Below are 21,913 nucleotides of genomic sequence, written 5' to 3' on the forward strand. Positions count from 1 at the left end.
TTTCTTTAACAAAATTTCTTTTGTTATTAATCTTAGGCATTGGTAATTAAATAAGTAAACTAAAATTTAAGTGCTGTAAAACTTTCAAAGAAAATAATTACAGTTAGAAACCAGTAGTCCAGGGGCACCTGGGTGGCTGAGTGGGTTAAGTCTCTGCCTTCGGCTCAGGTCATGATCTCAGCATCCTAGGATCGAGCCCCACATCGGTCTCTCTGCTTGGCGGGGAGCCTGCTTCCCCCTCTCTCTCTGCCTGTCTCTCTGCCTACTTGTGATCTCTCTCTCTGTCAAATAAATAAAGAAAATCTAAAAAAAAGGTGGGGGGGCGCCTGCGTGGCTCAATGGGTTAAAGCCTCTGCCTTCAGCTCAGGTCATGTTCCCAGGGTCCTGGGATCGGGCCCTGCATCGGGCTCTCTGCTCAGCGGGGAGCCATCTTGCCTTCCTCTCTCTCTGCCTGCCTCTCTGCCTGCTTGTGATCTCTGTCTGTCAAATAAATAAAATTTTAAAAAAACAAAAAAACAAAAAACCTTAAAAAAAAAAGTGGGGGGAGGGAGATGGATAGCAGCTTGAAAAAAAAAAAAAAGAAAGAAACCAATAGTTCAGGAAAAAAAAAAAAGCCAGTAGTCCATTAATTAACTATGAACTTGATTGTCATTGATTTCCATATAAGGCATTTCACTTGCAATTTTTGCCTTAAGATATTGGCACATAGTATAACTACCTTAAGGAAATATGAAATGGCAAGATTGAGATTTATTAAATACGAGCATAAGGAGAATCCATATATTGCAGAACAACTTACAGAAGATTTCTGTGTACCCCTAGGAACCCGTAACACATTTTCTTGTGTTCACTACCATTGCATTTGTATGTATCTGGGCCTCTGAAATTATGATCCCCAAGAGAGAAAACTTGCTCTTTTAAATTAATACAGACATTAAAACAATTAGAGGATTCTACATACGATGCTACAAATGATGGTGATTAACAATGGCTTTATTTTGCATTTTAGATCATCCAGCAGGAGGTATTCACACAGAGACTTGTACAGAATGTCCACCTATTTTCAGTAACAAGAAAGATCAAATTTCAGAAAGTCCAACAGAGGCCACAGATATTGGTAATTTGTTTACTAAATAAGTTTAAAACTTTAGTTCTGTAGTTAATTCTGGCAAAAATGAGAAAAGGTTATTTGTCATCATGTCATGCTTTCCTGAAGGCCAAGCTTACCAAACTTTTTGCTATGATTTATTCAGGTTCTTAAGTGAACTACCCAAATCAAATTAAGAGTTTTTAGTAAATGAAAATACATTTCCAGACACTGACCAGTTACTCTGGTGTTTTGATTACAGGTTTTCGTAATCGCTGTGGAAAACCCAAAGGACCAAGAGAACCACCTTCAGAATGGACATGATTCAGGGAGCTAAAAGACACTTTAAATTATACTGGAAAATTCAAGTGCCACTGAAAGCCAGATTTATAGTATTCCATCTTACAAATGTGGGACTAACAGCAGTGTAGATTGTTACCTTAGTATTTTTTTGCTGGGACCATCTACCTGCCTTATACTACACTTAGGAAAAAGTATTATGTATGGTTTATTTTGTAACTTCAAGTATTATTGCCTTAATGTCTCTTAACCCTGTTACACGCTGCTTGTAGACATGTTAATATAGTAATACTTTTATGATCAATTGAGTTTAAGGACTACTCTTTTGCTAATGTTTTATCATGTATGCATTATTTTGTATATGTACAGGGCAAGTAGGTATATAATTTGATAAAGTTGCAGTCATAAAATATTATTAACAGAAGATGTAAGAAATTCTGCATGGTCTAAATCTTTGTGTACCTTATTTGTAAATTATTTGCCCTGAAGTTTTAGAAAATAGTTTCTGAATTTTAAAGTTGCTGGATTCATGCAGCCAGCTTTCCAGGTTATCAGAGATCAAAGATTGTAATAATAATACATTTTGTAAATTGTAAGCAAAAAGTTATTTTTATATTATATACTGTCTAATTGTCCTCCTAATTGTCCTTGTTTTCATCTAGTCATGGAGATTCAGTAAGTGCCTTTGAACAATATTGAATTCTCTTAGCTCGTGTGTGTTACTTTAATATTTGAACTCAAGTGAGATTAGCAGACTGATATCAAAATACATGTATGTTTCAGGATATTTGACCTGCATTAAAAAAGCAAAAACAATTTTACAGTGCCTACTTGTCTCGGTTTTTCATTCCTCATTCCTAGGAAATTACAGTTAGCATCCACCTTCCTACTGGTTCAGCCTTAAAGTCATGAGTGTGAATGGGGTTTAAACTCTTAATTAAAGAGTAGGGAGAACCGTCTGCAAAATCATAGCTTCACAATTTTAATATTTCTACTAATTCTAATACTTATCCTTAAGTCAGCCCTAGGCAGCCTTCTCGTTATTGCCTACTAAGATACAATACAATAAAACACCAAGCAAAGAGACATGAGGCTAGGAAAGGGAAACTGGTTTCTTCCCACTCCACAACTGGAGCATGGCTCCCATCCGTAAGTCTCAAGGTTGAATTCTGACACCAGGGATTGAAGGTAATGGACGTTTGTATTTTCCCTCTGTATACAAAAGAGAGAAGAAATTATGAGACTAAAGTGAGCCAGAGTGACCTTATATGAATAGGATTGCTGTGGAAGAGAAAATAATACTATAATTTCTTGTCAGTTTTTCTTTAAGCTCAATGGTCTTCATGTTCATTCCTTAGAATCTCTCATTTCCCCCGCATATTTTGGTCATAAGGAAATGTGAATACAATGGACCTTTGACATTCACGAGACACAGACACCTCTGTAGCATATGATTTTCCTAAAAAAACTTTAAACTGAAATAGAGTGTAACTTAAAAAAAATACTTAGCTCCTCTACACACTGGATGATTTGTGTAATATGGTACTAAAATCATTTACAAACATTTTTTTGTTAGGAAGCAGTTGCTTGGAACATCTTCATTGAAAAATAACACATATTCAGAAGAGTGCAAAAATCATATTAATCATCACAAAGTTTACACACCTGTGTGAGTGTGACCACCATCTAGGTTGAGCAACAGAATGGGATCAGCCACTGAGAAGCTTTCCCCTTGGACTTAGATTTGTTTGTTGTCCCGTGCGTAGCAGTTACTTATTTTTCATTGCTATAGAATTTTGCATTGTATGCATGTACCCCTGGGGTACCCATTCTGCTATTAATAGACATTTTGTTATTTCTGGTTTGGGAATATTACAAACTATGCTACTCTGAACAATTTTTTTAAGATTGATATGAGAGACAGCAGGAAAGAATCCCAAGCAGACTCTGCACCAAGCACACTACAAACATTCTTTAATGTTTTATTTGGTGTACATATATACATAAATCTGTTGGCTATATATCAAGGAGTAGAATTTTGGGATTATGATGTATGCATACATAGTCTCCTTTAAAACAATTGTCCTAAGTGGCTCTGTTAAGTATTTCTTGGTATTGCCCTTAATTTTCATTTTAGCCTTCCTAATGGGTACAAAGTGTTATTGGTTAGGATCCGAATATATATTTCCTTCATGACTAATGATGTTGAGCACATGTTACATGCTTGTGACCAACTACACAGATATTCTTTTTTTTATGAACTACCTATCCTAGTCTCAAGGAATTTATATATTTTATCTAAGACTACATTTTTTGGTTCAGGGAATGATGTAGATTTTATTTCCCCATTGATCAATCACCTTTAATGCCCTTGCTCCACTGTCACACAGTTTTGTCAGGTATCCATTGATACCAGTTAGGTGTCTGTTGATATGCAAGTATGTTGCTAGGGCTTTTTTTTTTTTCCTTTGCATTCTGTTGCCTATCTGTAGGATGATCTATATTTTTTCAGATCTTATTTATTTATTTGAGAGCGCACATGTGAGCATGAGTAGGGGGAGGGGCAGAGGGAGAAGGAGAAGCAGAGGCTCCAGTGAGCAGGGAGTCGGATACAGGGCTTGATCCCAGGACCCCGGGATCATGACTTGAGCTGAAGGTAGACACTTAACTGACTGAGACACCCAGGCACCCTTAGGATGATATTTTAAATTCTGCCTTTTTCTAGCTTAAGCTTTCTCTCACAGGTTAATTTTTATAATGCCTGGAACACTTGGTAGAACAGTTAACTCATTTTTCTTCTTTCATGTAAAGCATATGATAAGTTCCTTTCTCTCTTTTTTTTTAAAGATTTTATTTATTTGACAGAGACACAGCAAGAGAGGGAACACGGAGGGGGAACAGCAGGGGGAGGGGGAGAGGGAGAAGCAGGCTTCCCGCTGAGCAGGGAGCCCAATGTAGGGCTCCATCCCAGGACCCTGGGATCATAACCTGGCAGACACTTAACGACTGAGCCACCCAAGCACCCCGGTGATTCTTTTGTATCTGAGTTAAATCACTGCCAAATTCATCCTGCCTCTTTATCTAAAACTTCCACCTTGTATAGCTGAGGCTACAAAGGCCTTTAAATCTTTAAATCTTTCTATTAACATAATAATCAGGTTAGCTTTCCTTTGGAAGCAATTTTTCATAAATAGTACTTTTCACTCTAGTACTTCCTACTTTATGGATGTCTTCTCTATATATTGATAAACAGCAATAAAGTTCTAGGTCCCTGCTGAGCCAGCCTCAGTCTTCAGCTAGGTAACTAAGTATAACAGCCTCAGGTAAGACATGAGGGAAATCAGGTCCTGAGGGACAGGAGGGAAATCACAATCTGTGTTCTAAATTCCTGGGGTCACTTAAAGTCGTTGAAACTGAAGGTTAAATTCTTGAATGTGAAGAGTTTACTGCATATCAGTTTGTCTTTTTATCTTCTCAGACTGAATTTACAAATAAGTAGAGAGTTAAGTTCTTATTCCTATTTGAGTAACTAGATGGATATGAGGGAAAGGGAGGGTCTCTTGGTTCCCAGAATTCTGGTTGGGAAAGGGAAATCTCAATTTTGAATATGTTAAGTTTGAGATAACCCCCAGATCACCCAGGAGGTGATGTTTAGTCCATAGGCAGATTTGAGGTTCATAAGAAGTGCCCAGACTATGGGGCGCCTGGGTGGCTCAGTTGATTGTCTGCCTTCGGCTCAGGTCATGATCTCAGGGTCCTGGGATCTAGCCCTGCATCGGACTCTCTGTTCAGCAGGAAGCCTGCTTCCCCCCCTCTCTCTGCCTGGCTCTTTGCCTACCTGTAATCTCCCTCTTTCTGTCAAATAAATAAAATCTTAAAAAAAAAGAAAAAAAAAAAAAAGGACATGTCCAGGTAGAGATCAATCATAGGGAATTAACACAACCAGGAATGAAACCATGAGAGCACAAAACCCCCAGGAGATTGATATTTAAATGAACTTTTGTAGTAATATTGTAAATCTTCACATATCTATTTGTTGACACTTGATTTAGGTTAAACATGGGCACCATCCACCACCTTGGTGAATGGTGTTTTCATTCTCCCATTACCCGTACTAGTCACCTAGTACCCCATTTATCTGTCAGTGTACTTAAACCTGCTCTACTAACCTAGTCCCTTGAGAGAAATGATCATGATATTCAGTGAAAATGTTGGTATATACGTATATACTTTGAAAACATCTAAATATACAAAGTAGAACTAATTTCAGATATATGTATTTTCTTAAACAATGTCCTGACAGAGTAAAAAATAAATGTCCACTGACTAGGTGAACTGAATCCAAGTCCATAGCACATGTTAAGATAGTTAGTCCACACCTGATTTTGGTTTACATTCCCAACCATACTTCTATTAAGTTTTTATATTTTCCAGCTTCATACCTTTTGACATGTGATTTCAAGCACCCACATAAATACATAAGTGAAGCTTAATAATACGTTGTTTATATACTAGTCCCTGCTCCTGGAGTCAGCTCCAAAGTAAGAGTGGTCAAAAACGTGACCCACTAACTGTGAGTATCTTCCCAAGAATATATCCATAGTTTACAACCAAATAGCTGGCTCTGTTCTGAAGACACTATACATAAATATTAAGGACTTTTTCACAATTAAACTAAAAAAAGACTGTTTTGTGCTAAATGTGAAAGGGAGCAATACAAAGAATAACTGCAATTTGCAATCTGAAGCTTTTGAGAGAAACTCAAGGGAAGAATGCCATCTTAATTATACTGAACCCGAAAATGTATTCTGATTGTAATATTTTTCTTGAAATATGTATTTGGCACATATTTGGTACATGGATTGCAATCCATGAAATCATTCTGGTTCAATCCTAAATGTAGGATTAAATTGAATTAAATCATTATTATGCTAATTTGGGAAAAGGTCTTGCTGCTTTTGTTTTCTTATACATATATCTCCTCAATATCTGATTTTAGTGATGTTACATTGGATATCAAAAATTCTATTAATAGCTTTCCTTTTTAAATTTTTTTTAAGTAAGCTCTGTGTCCAACATGGCACTTAAACTCACAACCCCCAGATCAAGAGTTGCACACTTTACTGACTGAGCCAGCCAGTAAATAAAGCTATTAATAGCTTTCCAAATAATGAAATTTGAATTAATTTCCGATTTTAAATTCTCTATTCTCTGATACTAGATCTTTGTTACACAGCTCTTAAAGGCCTGAAGCTCAGATTTTCATTCTGGCAGATGGAGAATTGCAAAAACATTAAACTTAAGATTTTGGCACATATCCACTCAATAAGAAGCCCTTGCATATTTCCTAAAAGTGCAAAGCAGATGTAGTTTTGAATATAAACTATTTTCTTAACAGATTTGCTGCAATCTGTTTCCTCAGTTACTTGTCTTTAAGGTGCACAAATCCCCTAAGATGTGCAAATGACCAGTATATAGATCATTAAACCAGCAAAAAGCAGTGATGCTTGGGTAGCTCCAGGAGGTATCTCTGTTCTGTACTATAACAAATCTGGGCTTTGTTGAATTAGTGGGGGAAGGGAATTCCAAAGAGTCAGGTCATTTTACATTTTTTAGAGATAGCATGGCATATGTACTGCTATCATGACTTAATAAAGTAGCATTTGTGACTTGAAAATGTGCTTGCCAAAATGTCAATAAGAACATACTCTTAGCTACTACAGAGTTATGCCCAAAGAGCTAAGCAGGAAACAGGAAAACAGTTCTAAATTTCTTTAAAATACTATTTTTAAAAAAAAATCAGTAATTGTTTTTTTTTAGTTAACCTTTTTTTCCTTTTTTACCATGTGAACTTTAGAGATCCACTCTCTTAGCAACTCTCAAATATGCAATACAGTATTAACTACAATCATTGTACATTACATATCCATGACTGACTTTTTATAATCAGAAGTTTGTACGATTGACCCACTTCACCCATTTTGCCTACCTTAACTCTCAATATTACATTTTTTCTGATTGAAAAATTCTTCAGTAGGATTAAGTACAAAAATGTGCAGATTATCTAGACCTCTGTAATATTTTAAAGTACTCTCCCTTCTAAATTGTAGCTTTATCTACTTATATATAACTTATTAGAATATGTTCACTTTTTTTTTAAGATTTTATTTATTTGAGAGCGAGAGAGACAGAAATAGCATGAGTAGGGAGGAGAGGGAGAAGCAGGCTCTCCTCTGAGCAGGGAGCTTAGATATAAAATCTCTTATTGTATTTGAAGTAAGCATACAATAACATTTTCATGCAGCTTCTATGCAAAAAATTGAAACTACCAATCTAAGGATACTACATATGTCATACTTTGAAAGATGTAGAGATTAGCTGAGATTTACATTAGAAAAACATTTTTAAAATTAAAATTTTCTATATACACATTTGTTTCAGAAAAGTGAAATGCAGTTTTTAGGGAATTTCCTATTGCTAATCAGCATAACAAAGTATTTTTTACCATCTTTTCCACCCAAAGTGAGCTGTCCATTTTAACATTACTGTTCCCTCTGTCACTATCAATTTGCCCGTTAACAGAAATAAACTGAAATGTATATGTACAAGTTTTATGTTTAGATGTTACTTTCATCTGAATTTACTTAGGAAGTTAGGACCAAAGATTTTTGAAAGTTGGATTCCTGGACAAAGGATTTCAAATAGAACTTTTACTGTGGCTGTAAGCATTGGACTATGATCGAACTTTTCCCCATTCAACCAGAAGGGGGCAGCAAAGCAAACCAAGAGGAAATGGATGGATCCAAAAAAGTCCGGAAAGGCACTCAAGAAAATTGAGAAAACTAACAGCCTGAAAGCTTCTGTGGGTGGCTTCACTGTTTGAGAATGTTTATCAAGTCCCTAATATCAAGTGTCTCACTTTGCAAGAGGCAGGAGCAAATCTTAAGGCATCAATAGCCTTCAGGCAGACTGAGACTTACCTAATAAAAATTACCAACTTTGCTAAATGCTTACCAGGTGCCAGGCACCCTGATCATCTCTGAACACATATTACCTTGCTTAATTGTTATAAAAACCTTGCCAGGTAAATATCCCTGTTTAATGGATGAATCTGAAGAACACAGACTTTAGGTAATTTTAAGTCGCACAAAGAAGCAAAGCCAGAATTTAAACTGAGCTCCTATTCCCAAATCCTTAACTCCTCAGGATTTAAGGATTTAACTCCTCACTATATGCCTCTATTCAGAGAAGCTAGGGGTGTATAGGCTTCAGCCGGCAAGAAATGTTTGCTCGTGGGGCGCCTGGGTGGCTCAGTGGTTTGGGCTGCTGCCTTCGGCTTGGGTCATGATCTCAGGGTCCTGGGATTGAGCCCCGGATCGGGCTCTCTGCTCCGCAGGAAGCCTGCTTCCCTCTTTCTCTCTCTCTCTCTCTCTGCCTGCCTCTCTGCCTACTTGTGATCTCTGTCTGTCAAATAAATAAATAAAATCTTAAAAAAAAAAAAAAAAAAGAAATGTTTGCTCGTTAACTGACTAGAAAAGGGGCTAGTTACTTAGGTCAAATGTCATTTGTAAGCTTTAAAACCTACGGCCTGAACACCAATGAAGCCTAGAAATCATGGCCACAGTATTTTGCAGCTTCTCCCACGGGGGTGGAGTCTGGTTTCTTACCTTTGGTACCTAGGCTGACCTTCTACCTTGCTTTGGCTAATAAAACACAGCAGATGTGGACTGATTTCTGGACTGATTCTGTTTCTAGACCCTAAGAGGTCAGACTCCTCCCACCTCCTGGAACCCTGCTGCTGGCATGTAAAGAAGTTAACCACATCACTCCTGAGAGACTGTGTGGAGCATCAGCCCCAGCCAATACCACGTGGGAGAGAAGCAACCCGCTTCACGCTTCCTGTCCCCAGAATGGTGAGAAATATTCAAGTGTCTTGAAACTGTTATGTTTTATGGTGGTTTATTATTGTGCAACAATATATAAGTGAATATAAGTCAATATAAGTGAAACAATGACAACAATGAAAAACCAAAAATGTCCCAAGTCTACGAATACTTAATGTAGGTTCGACTTTTTTCCTGTCTACTGTCACTTTTCCACTATTCAGAGGTGTAAGAAATAGCCGTGTGTCCTTTGACTGCCTTTTCTCAAATATGGTTGCAGATGCACAGTGGAAATGTCAAAAGGCTGTAGCTTAAAGCAAAGGAATTTCCAAAGTTTTAAATTCCGCCTTAAGGAATTAGAAATGTACCCAACTTATATATATGTATATATAAATAAAAAATATAAATATTTATTTATATATTTATATAAATACACACACACACCATATATATACATATATCCACAACACATATATTTTCAAGTAATCTCTATACCCAGTGTAGGGCTTGAATTCAAGACCCCAAGATCAAGAGTCTCATGCTATTCCAACAGCCAGTCAGTTACCCTGAAATGTAACACCCATTTAATAACCCTCTGTAAGCAGATCTTAGGGCACGAAAACCAATTTACATGAGCTCTAAAATGAAAGGACATCCTAGGAGTCCTTTTAGGTATTACATTCAAGCTACAATATACATAATTTTTAATAAGAAAAGTCTTAAGCCCATGGTTGGGAGGTAACACGGATCTAAAATTCGTCCTTTTTTTTTCACCTATGCCTCAAAATGATTGAGAACGTTTGACAAATAACTTATTTAACAAACACTCATATGATGCCTCCTATATCCACATACTATTGTGAATGACTCATTGAATGAGGTAGGCACTGTCTTTAATCTCCATTTTATAGAAGAGAAAGTCAGGGTACAAAGAGAGGTTAACTAACTTGTCCAAGATCACACTCACCAAAATTTTGGTCTTTTCCTACTGGATGAAGACCGTGGCGGTGGAGGTGGATATGGGGTTAGGCGGCATTATGTATTCAAATAACAGTCCCCGTCAGTAACCCTGGGAACTAACCATGAGAGCAGGGAGGCCTTTACGCGTTATTTGAGATCCCCGATGTGGCTCCAAGCTTTCTAGCTCCACCTGCCACCACTGGCTTGTCATCCTACACTTTAGCTAGAAAAAGGTAGCCTGCACATATACCTTGGAATTTTTCACCTCTGTGCTTTGTTCTTTGGGTCTCCTCAACACCCAGCCCCTGCATGGAATACCTTCACCACCTTCTTAGCGGGCGTTGGTGGTATAGTGGTGAGCATAGCTGCCTTCCGTCACCACCTTCAAGAGCAGTGTGCACTTGCCTACCTTGCACAGTCCAGCAGCGGTCCTCTCTTCATAAACCTTCCTACTTCTCAGTGCATCAGTGCCATGACTTCTGGCCCAGTCACCTGCTCTTCCATCAAGTCTCCTTAGCTCTAGCATGCTAAGCAATTTTTTTCCACATCATTTAAAATTAGCTGTTTTAGGGGGAGCCTGGCTTGCTGTCAACGGAGCATGCCACTCTTGATCTCGGGATTGTGAGTTTGAGCCCTACATTGGGTGTAGAGATTACTTAAAAATAAAATCTTAAAAAACATATATAATAAAATGAGCTGTTTTGTAAACGTATCTTCTGCGTTATCTTGCAAACCTCCTGAGTGCCTCACCCAGTTTTCTCTCTACATTGTGAACACATTAGTTGCAATAAAATCATGTGAATAGAAGTGGCATTCAGTCAGGGGAAAGAGGAAATCTTTTTCAGGCTCGAATCCTGTTATATACACTTTAGAGACAAGTAGAATGACATTTCTGGTATTACCTCAGCGCAGTGTTGGTTTAAGGGTATGGAAGAGCAAATTCACGTCTTTGGTTCAAGCTAGAAAATTCTAGCAGTTCCATATAAGCAAGGGGGTAAAATCTAGAGGTGTAGGACACTAACTCTAAATTGTTACCTACTAATGGGTTTTAAGATTGTTTGCGAAGCACAAAGTTTAGTAGAGACTAGTGATCACTAGTTAATAAGCTCGCTGTAAGAATAGCTCAAGTTAACTGGGGCTGCAGTTCCCCAAGGGAACTATTCAGACCTCCCTTTAACCAACTGATCCCCAATTATCTGTAAGGCAGAGATGCACAGTTGAAGAAAAGTGGCATTTGGGAGATTAATTTTAGAAAAACAAGGTAGCCTTTTGATTTTGTAAGCTATTTGAAATCTGGGGGGAAAGACGTAATCGCCGTATCCTAGATAAAACATCTTTTGGCCTAAGCCAGTGTCTTAGAAACTTGTTTCTATTATCAGCTCCTCATTACCCTAGGACAGAATTTTAGAATGCATGGGCTAAGCCTATTAACACAGAGATTTGCAAGTTCAAGATTGTAGCCAGCTAGTTCTGGGGGGCACAGATTGCCCCTGTGTCATCCCCTTGGCTGCAGCTGATGACACCAAGGCTCTCATTGTGCTTCTCACACTCATCTCACCTGGCTGGGAGTGTGATTTGGGTTGTTCTTCCTATTTTTTTTTTTTTTTTTACAAAGATTTTATTTTATTTATTTGAGAGAGAGCAAGCATGAGTCAGGGAGAGTGGGGGCAGAGGGAGAGGGAGAAGCAGACTCCCCACCAAGCAGGGAGCCCAACATGGGGCTTGATCCCAGGACCCCGGGATCATGACCCAGGCCTAAGGCAGATAGATATCCAACCGACTGAGCCACTGGGGCCCCTGTTCTTCCTCTTTAAAATGAGACAAAATGTCCTCTCATACTTTCAGGGATAAAAAGAAGAGTAAGAAAATATTTTAAACATCAAATCTAGTGTTTACTCTATATAAATTAAGAAGTCTTAAAAAAAAGAGATATTATCTGATAATTTACTTTCCCTATAATTAGCGGTATTACTTCTCTGAAAGGCTGCCTGCCTTCTTCTTCACTCCTAGACATACCAACTATACTTTAAAATAGACATTTGTGGGGCGCCTGGGTGGTTCAGTGGGTTAAAGCCTCTGCCTTCAGCTCGGGTCATGAACCCAGGGTCTTGGGATCGAGTCCCACATAGGGCTTTCTGCTCAGCAGGGAGCCTACTTCCCTCGCTCTCTCTGTCTGCCTCTCTGCCTACTTGTGATCTCTGTCAAATAAATAAATAATTTTAAAAATAAAATAAAATAGACATTTGTTTTTATCCACTTCCAGAAAGGCTGTGATAGATGTTTCTCTTAATGAACACTATGATTTACCTTCCTCACAAGCACTGCTATAAGGATTAAGTTATTTAACATATGTAAAATGCCTAGCACAATAAACTTTCTAGCATAAAAACAGAGCCATAAATTAATTATGAAAGAAACAATGTATAACAACATGAAAAGACAAAGAGCTTTTTGTAAAAGTGATTGGAGTGATTATTGACATAACTGTAATATCTTTATGCATCTAAAAAATTAACAACTGGAGCACCCAGGTGGCTTAGTGGTTAAGCCTCTGCCTTTGGCTCAGGTCATGATCTCAGGGTTCTGAGATCAAGCCCCACTTCGGGCTCTCTGCTCAGCAGGGAGCCTGCTTCCCCCTCTTTGCCTGCCTCTCTGCCTACTTGTGATCTCTCTCTCTCTGTCAAATAAAAATAAAATCTTAAAAAAAAAAAATAAAAAATAGGGATGCCTGGGTGGCTCAGTTGGTTAAGCAGCTACTTTCGGCTCAGGTCATGATCCCAGTGTCCTGGGATCGAGTCCCACATCGGGCTCCTCACTCAGCGGGGAGCCTGCTTCTCCCTCTGCCTCTCCCTGTGCTTACTCTCTCTGACAGATAAATAAACAAAATCTCTTAAAAAAATAAATAAATAAATAAAATTTAAAAAATAAAAAATAAAAAATTAACAACCATTCTAGGGACGCCTGGGTAGCTTATTGGTTAGGCATCTGACTTTGGGTCATGATCCCAGGTTCCTGGGATCAACGGCCTCTCTGCTCATTGGAGAGCCTGCTTCTCCCTCTGCCTCTGCCTGCTGCTCCCTCTGCTTGTGCTCTCTCTCTCTGTCAAATAAATTACATCTTTAAAATAATTTAAAATAAAAAATTAACAATTCTTTACAATTATTTATTGTGACCAATTATTCAAGTATGTGTTCAAATTCCTAAGTCTCATAAAATGTTTTTGACAACTGGTTTGTTTGAATCAAGCCCCATGCTGCATTTACTTGATATGTCTTTTAAATCCTTCTATTTTCCCTTCCCTGCCCTTTTTTTCTTGCTATGTATTCATTGAGGAATCTGGGTCATTTGTCCTGTAGAGTTTCCCCCATGCAGACTGCACCAGCTGCAACCCTGTGGTGGTGTTAATGTGTGCCTCTATCCCTCTATTTCTTGTAAACTTGGTGTTTGGATCTGGAGGCTCTCAGGTTTGCTGTTTTGAGGCAAGAATGCTTTATAGATGCTGCTACCTACTTACTACTTGCATCAGAAGGGTCATAATATCTAAGTCTCAGGGGTAGTGCTGATCAGTGTGTTCAGATACTGTCAGCCTGTTTGTTGTGACCTGTTCACTCAAGTTTCCAACAGCCTTTCATCTCATGCCATCTTTAGCATCAGGAAGGCTAATAACGTATTTCTCAAACTCCCTTGCAGCTGAATTATAGATATAATTTAAATTCCACCCCCTAGAGGCACTCGTGTACCGTGAAGAATCTAGAATTGTGGGGGGGGGGCAGGTTCTGAGGCATCCTCCTCAATGGGGCATATTACAGTGAAGGTGACACAACTGTAACAGTGGCTGTCATATTACAATGAAGGTGACGCAACTGTAACAGTGGCTGTAAGGGCGGCTTCCCTGTTTAGCAGGTGGCTACCTAATCATGACATGAGCAGCGGTCCTTTTACAGCCCAGTCCCAAAGCATGGACTAGTGAGTCACTCCTGAAGCTCAGGTTACAGCCCTGCCATTTGTAATGTACCACACAGTAAATCCCTTTGGGCTTAAATTACTTAAGGGTGGATTTTGTTCTCTGCATTGAAGCCTGACTAATTGTTGGAAATTGTCAAACAACTGCTTCTCTGATTAAAAAAAAAATGAATCTAGTTAACTTGCTAACAACTGCCCCAGTGTGTAAAATAAATATTCCAGGAGGATAAACATTTATTTAGTTTTAAAATTCCAGTGTCTAACATACAGTGTTATATTAGTTTCAGGTGTACAATCTAGTGATGCAACAATTCTATATGTTACTCATTGCTCATCACCGTAAGTGTACTTTATTTTTTTCTTTTAAAGATTTTATTTATTTATTTGACAGAGAGAAAGATCACAAGTAGGCAGAGAGGCAGGCAGAGAGAGAGGAGGAAGCAGGCTCCCTGCTGAGCAGAGAGCCTGATGCTTCGGGGCTCGATCCCAGAATGCTGGGATCGTGACCTGAGCCGAAGGCTGAGGCTTTAACCCACTGAGCCACCCAGGCGCCCCTTAAAAAATTTTTTTTATAGAATTTATTTATTTATTTGAGAGAGAGAAACAGAGAGAACATGAGCGAGGAGAAGGTCAGAGGGAGAAGCAGACTCCCCATGCAGCTGGGAGCCCGATGCGGGACTCGATCCCGGGACTCCGGGATCATGACCTGAGCGGAAGGCAGTCGTCCAACCAACTGAGCCACCCAGGCGTCCTTCCTTAAGTTTTTTGAGGAAACTCCATATGGTTTTCCAGTTTCCAGTTTGCATTTCCACCAAAAGTGCATGGAAGTTCCTTTTTTCCCCACATCCTCTGCAACATTTGTTTCCAGAGTTTTTGATTTTAGCCATTCTGACAGTATGAGGTGTGTATCTCATTGTAGTTATGATAAACATAAAAAAAATCATATAACTATTTCATAGCCTCACTGTATAAACTTTCTTAAGTGCTTTTTAAACATTTAGAAATTAATCATGTTAAGGAAAATTAATCCATGTCCATTAACAAAGACAATTTTACTGAAATTGTCTAAATGTTTTAAATGTCTAAAAATTTTAATACAGTAATGTCAACTACAAGACATAAATCTTCAGAATCTAGCCAAGAGATTTTTATTCAATATTTTATATAATGTTCCAACCCATATACCTGTCACCAAGATTCTACAATTAGCATTGTTGTTTTTGCTTGACCACAGATCTAATCATCTATGGTAAGATCTGTTTATCTCTTCATACATTAATTCATCTTATTTTTTGGGTATATTTTTTTAAAGTAAGTTGCAAACACAAGTACATTTCACACCTAAACCGTTCCTTCAGCACAGCAAAAGGATTTTTTTTTTTTAAGGTTTAGTATTTGGCCACTGGAGGGCTTCCAAATACCATCAAATGCATCAGGAAATCAGTCAGTCTATAGCATCCTACAGTATCAGAAGGTCTCTGGAAGGGGTTGCATGGAGTATAAACAGCATCAATTAGAGTGAAAGACTTAGTCTGAAATCTAGCCAGGGGTCGCAGTACCTTTTATCTTTACTCTCCTCTTCTTACAGCTACTTTCATTATAGAAGAGAAAACACACAGTAGACCCCTCTCCCCAACACGTGATTTATGCCCCCCTGGTAGCTACTAGCTATTCTTTAGCTCAGAATCTCAGAAAACTTGATGGAAATCAGGATGCTATATTTGTGGAGACGAGCTGGTATCACGGACTCAAAATTAACTGGCTGACTGAGAACTCTCCACAAAATCAGGGGCTGTCTGTTTTCATCAATTACCCGCACGGCCTGACCCAACCTCCCATGGGGACCACTGCCCAGCATATACTAGTGCTCAATAAAATTACTACAAGAATGAGGGGAGGCCAGTGCTTGATGCCAAATATAATCTTCACACATTTAATGTCATCACTAACCAAAGATGCGGGTCTTTCTTTATAAATGACAATAAGCCTTAATATAAAAATAACAGCATTGCTGGGTTATCCTCTGGCCAGACCTGCAACTGAGAAGAAACAACCATGTTTTCCATACGTACTTCAGTAATTCATCATAAACCTATGTTTGCATCCCCCTGGGGTGCAGCCGACTCTGCTGGGCAAGTCCTGCAGAGTCTTAAGGCTGGACAGAAGCAGGGCTGCAGGGCCAAAGGAAAGCTCCGTTGGGGGAGGGCACACAGTTGCTTTTCAGACCTGTCCTGGGGCGTCCCTGAAATAAACGCGAGATTCCAAAATAGGACTGATGCCATCTGTGAATCAGTAGAGGCTGGAGTCAGTGGAATTCGAACCATTAGTGCCAGTGTTCTTCCCCTTTTGTACCTTCAGACTGGTGATACCTGAGGAAGTTAAGGTACTTTGCAATTTTTTTTTTAAAGCAAGCTGTCCTCCCAACTGGGGCTTGAGCTTTCCACCCCAAGATCAAGTCCCATGTGCTACTGACAGCCAGCAAGGTGCCCCTCCATTATCATTTTTAAACTACCCTTTATAAGGTGATAATTTTCTTTGATTCTTCCTTGGCCTGGAAGGGCATTTCCATATTCAGCACAAGTTCATCAAGTTAGCACATTTTTTTTTTTTTTGAAGATTTTATTTCTTTATTTATTTGACAAGGATCACAAGTAGGCAGAGCGGCAGGCAGAGAAGGGGTTGGGGAGAAGCAGGCTCTCTACCTAGCAGAGGGCCCCATGAAGGGTTCTATCCCAGGACCCTGAGAGATGTGGGGCTTGATCCTAGGACCCTGGGATCATGACCTGAGCCAAAGGCAGAGGCTTTAACCCACTGAGCCACCCAGGTGCCCCTACTATGAATTTTTTAACAAACAACAATTTGTCTCTACAGAAGAATGAGAGACAAATTGTTTTTGATTGTGACTGTATAGAGAACATAAATAATCATTTCAAATCTTTCAGTTTTCCTGTTAGAGGTAACATGTGGGAACCAAGAGAGAGAATTGTGAGATTTAAAAACCATAAAATCACCTTGTATTTTCTTCTCAAAATAGGTATGAGAAGGAATTTTAGGACATAAGCTATAAAAAGTTAGAAGTGCCAGCAATCTCTTACTACAGCTAGTGCTGCCCTCTCACAAAAGGATGTTGTGTTGTTGTGTAGTCCCCAAAGACTTTCTTTTTTTTTTTTATTTATTTATTTTTTATTTTTTTATTTTTTATTTATTTATTTATTTGACAGACAGAGATCACAAGTAGGCAGAGAGGCAGGCAGAGAGAGAGAGAGGAGTTAGCAGGCTCCCCGCAGAGCAGAGAGCCCCACGCGGGGCTCGATCCCAGGACCCTGGGACCATGACCCGAGCCAAAGGCAGAGGCCCCAACACACTGAGCCACCCAGGTGCCCCCCCAAAGACTTTCAAATGGCCCAGTAATGCCTGTTGTTAAAGTAAGCCTAGAGAAAATCCACTCTTCTAGATGAGCCAGAAGAGGCTACCTGCCACGTGATGGAAAGAGACACAGCACTGGATATAGGCAGAAGGTGGCTGACTGGGAGCAAGTATTCATTTGTTCTTTCTCAGAACACTGCTTCTCTATGTCAAGTTGCCACCAGTGATGGGTACAGCCCCCAAAATAAAAAACATGTGATGATGACATTTTCATAATGGTAAATTTATCCAATTAAATTAAATTTTATTTTGGGGGGGCACCTGGGTGGCCCAGTTGATTAAGCCTCTGCCTTTGGGTCAGATCATGATCCCAGGGTCGTGGGATGGAGCCCCACATTGGGCTCCCTGTTCAGTGGGGAATCTGCTTCAGCCTCTACCTCTGGCAGCCACTCCCCCTGCTGGTGTTCTCTCTCTGTCAAATAAATACATAAAATCTTCTAAAAAAATTTTTTTTTCTGTAATGATTTTTCCGTGTATTTTGGTGTTAAGATGTCCTTTTATGAATAGTGGTAATGGATGATAGTTTTTGTTGTTGTTGTTTTTTACTTTTCCCATGACACTTACCTTGGCAAAAATTAAAGTATCATCCATGCTAGTTGCTGAAGTTATTTTGGAAATTTTACTTTATCTAAAAGTCTAATGCCTAGAAAGTCTAAAATGTCTCCCCCAAATTAGGATTCTATAATGCAAAACATAAATAATCAACAATTTTATGAATTCATTTTTCCTATGCGGGTATTGGGCATGAAACTAAACAAACTGAAAACTACTGAGGTAGGACAGGAATTCCTGTCTCCCACAAGCATCTCAAATTCTCTCAAGGGATACAGAAAAATTAACTGATAAAAGATAGTTTCTAAAGTGAACTGCCTACATTTAATTCCTAGTTCTGCCATTCACTAGCTACATTATCTTGGTCAAATTACTTACCTACTCTGTGCCTCAATTTCCTTATTCATAGAAGGGGGATAATAGTAGTGTGTAGATCATAGGGCTGTTGTGAGGATTAAATACGATAATCCATATCAGGAGCTAAATATACTGACTAACACATAAATGCATATTTACCTGTAGCTGTATTAATGTCTAGGCTAAGTAAGGTGCTATAATAAAGACCCCCAAAATACATTGTTTTATTTTATTTATTTTTTTAAAGATTTTATTTATTTATTTGACAGAGAGTGAGATCACAAGTAGGCAGAGAGGCAGGCAGAGAGAGAGGAGGAAGCAGGCTCCCCGCTGAGCAGAGAGCCCGATCTCAGTGACCCTGAGATCACAACCCGAGCTGAAGGCAGAGGCTTAACCCACTGAGCCACCCAGGCGCCCCAATACATTGTTTTAAAATAAGATATGTTTCTTTCTCCCTCTTGTAACAGTCTGGCAAAGGAAGACAGACTGCTCCATGAGCTCATTCAAGGACCCAGCTGACAACATATCTCTATCAGCCTCAGTATATGGATTCTAATCAACATCTGAGTAAAATGCAACTGCTTCAGGGGCACCTGTGTGGCTCAGGTCAGGATCTTATGGGTCATGGGATGGAGCCCCACAAGGCCTCAGACTCCATGCTCAGCAGGAAGTCTACTTGAGGATTCTCTTCCTCTACCCCTTCCCCTATTCTTTGTCTCAGATAAGTAAATACATCTTAACAAAGAAAAAAAGCAACTATTTCAGTTGTTTTTTTCTTTTTTAAGTAAACCCTAGCCACAGTGTGGGGCATGAACTCATGACCCTGAGATTAAGAGTCACATACTCGGGGTGCCTGTGTAGCTCAGTGGGTTAAAGTCCCTGCCTTCAGCTCAGGTCATGATCCCAGGGTCCTGGGGTTGAGCCCCATATGGGGCTCTCTGCTCAGCAGGGAACCTGCTTCCCTTTCTCTATCTGCTTTTCTCCCTACTTGTGATCTCTGCCTTTCAAATAAATAAATAAAATCTTTAAAAAAAAAAGTCACATACTCCTCTGACTGAGCCAGCCAGGGGCCCCTTGGGTGTCCTCATCCTCATACCCTGAGGTAGCTCCCCAGTAATCAGGTCTAGAATCTGGCCCATGGGTGAGGAAAAAGAATGTGTGAAGAGTAAGCATTTCATTTTTAAGGACACTGAAGTAGAAATTACACCTATCATTTCTACTTATGTTTACTACTCAAAACCTAGTTTACATGGCCACATTGAGCTGCCAGGGAACCTGGGAAATCTCTCTAGCTAGGCAGTCATGCGCTCACGTCTCATTCAGTGGGTGGTAGGGAGGGTCTTGGAAGAATGGATACTCAGAGATCATAGTAGTCTCTGCCATGTTACATTATTTTTTAATTGTGGTAAAATATCCTTAACATAAAATTTACCATTTACCCATTTTGAAGTGTATAGTTCAGTGACATCATGTGCTTTTACATTGTTGTACAGACATCACCACCATCCATCTCCCAAACTTTTTCATCACCTGAACTAAAATTTACTTAAAAAAAAAATTAAGATTTTATTTAAGTAATCTCTACACCCAACATGGAGCTCAAACTCACGATTGCGAGATCAAGAGTCACATGTTCTACCCACTGAGCCAGCCAGGTGCCCCCGAAACTCTCTACCTATTAAACAATAACTGGAGACCCTGACAACTTCCTTTCTATTTTCTTCTGTGTGAATTTGACTAATCTAGGCATCTCATATAAATGAAATCATATGGGCGCCTGGGTGGCTCAGTGGGTTAAGCCGCTGCCTTCGGCTCAGGTCATGATCTCAGGGTCCTGGGATCGAGTCCCGCATCAGGCTCTCTGCTCAGCAGGGAGCCTGCTTCCTCCTCTCTCTCTCTGTCTGCCTCTCTGCCTACTTGTAATCTCTCTCTGTCAAATAAATAAATAAATCTTTAAAAAAAAATAAATGAAATCATATAATACATACAATGTATTATATAAATATGTGTAATATGGACATAATATATACACAAAAATGTATATAAAGTCATACAATCATACAGTGTCCTTGGAGTCTTATTTCACTTAGCTTAAAATTTCCAAAGTCTATCCATGTTGTAGCATGTGTCAGAGTTTTATTCCTTTCTAAGACCAGTAATATTCCTGTATGTGAATATACCACATTTTGTTTAACCATTACTTATCAATGGGAATTTATGCTGTTTCCACCTTTTGGCTATTGTCACGTTACATATTCTGAATAAATTACTTCAATTATTTATTTATTTAGTTGCAAGAGAGGGTACACTTGTGAGCAGGGGGAGGGGCAGAGAATCTCAAGAGGGAGAATCTCAAGCAGACGCCATGCTAAGCACAGAGCCTGACTCGGGCCCAACCTCATGAGACTGAGATCATGACCTGAGCTGAAATCGAGTCAGATGCTTAACTGACCCTGCTACTCAGGTGCCCTTAGTTGAATTAATTTTTAAATTATATTTTATTACTTTTGTGAGGATCTTATATACAAGGCACAAAATCAAATGAGAACTGACTTTTGGTTTCACATCCCATCACCCCCAAATGAATGGATTGTGCTAATAAAATTACCATAAAGCTGTAGGTAATTCATCTTTTTTGCAGTATCAGTGCAAGTCACTTAAAGGTTCTCGGTTTCATCACTTGTAGAATAAGAATAGATACCAAAAGCAAACAATAAAAGCAAAAATAAACAAGTGGGACTACATCAAACTAAAAAGCTTCTGCACAGCACAGGAAACTATGAACAAAGTGAAAAGGCAACCTGCTGAATGGGTGAAAATACCGGCAAATCAGATATCTCAGGAGGGGCCAAGGTCCAAAATAGATAAACAACTCATACAACTTCATAGCAAAATAACAAACAATCTGATTAAAAACAGAAAATCTGAAAAGACATTTTTTCAAAGACAGAGATGGCCAACAGATACATGTTCAACATCAGTAATCATCAAGGAAATGCACATAAAAACCACAATGAGATATCATGTCATACCGGTTAGAATGACTATTATCAAAAAGACGAGACATAGCAAGTGTGGGGAAGAATGTGGAGAAGAGGAAACCCTTGTGCAATACTGGTAGAAATGTAAATTGGTGCAGCTACTGCGGAAAACACTGTGGAGCTCCCTCAAAAAATTAAAAATTGAACTACCATATGATCCAGCATTTCTATTTCTAGGTATCTGCCCAAAGAAAACAAAAACATTGATTCTAAAAGATACATGCACCCCTATGTGTATTGCAGCATTATTTACAATAGCCAAGATATGGAAATAACGTGTTTCGGACAAAGAATATGTGTCATACACACACACACACACACACACACACACACACGAATATTAT

At 39.0% G+C, this 21,913-nt stretch overlaps 2 protein-coding genes across 3 annotated transcripts in view; one reads left to right on the top strand and one right to left on the bottom strand.

The window, feature by feature from the left end:
• Nucleotides 1-2,213, top strand: part of PTPN12 (protein tyrosine phosphatase non-receptor type 12) — a 93,528-nt gene extending 91,315 nt beyond the window's left edge. Inside the window, exons 17-18 of one of the 2 annotated variants that reach the window (XM_059170928.1) lie at nucleotides 1,010-1,117; nucleotides 1,350-2,213. In XM_059170928.1, coding sequence (XP_059026911.1) covers nucleotides 1,010-1,117; nucleotides 1,350-1,411 — 170 coding nt within the window. In that variant the 3' untranslated portion in view covers nucleotides 1,412-2,213. The remainder of the gene's footprint in view (nucleotides 1-1,009; nucleotides 1,118-1,349) is intronic. The other variant, XM_059170929.1, reaches the window with a different exon arrangement.
• TMEM60 (transmembrane protein 60) overlaps nucleotides 1-21,913 on the bottom strand; it is a 216,442-nt gene that overhangs the window by 81,077 nt on the left and 113,452 nt on the right. The gene's annotated exons all lie outside the window — the stretch shown is intronic.

Source organism: Mustela lutreola, chromosome 4 (assembly GCF_030435805.1).
Source record: "Mustela lutreola isolate mMusLut2 chromosome 4, mMusLut2.pri, whole genome shotgun sequence".
NCBI classification, from domain to species: Eukaryota; Metazoa; Chordata; class Mammalia; order Carnivora; family Mustelidae; genus Mustela; species Mustela lutreola.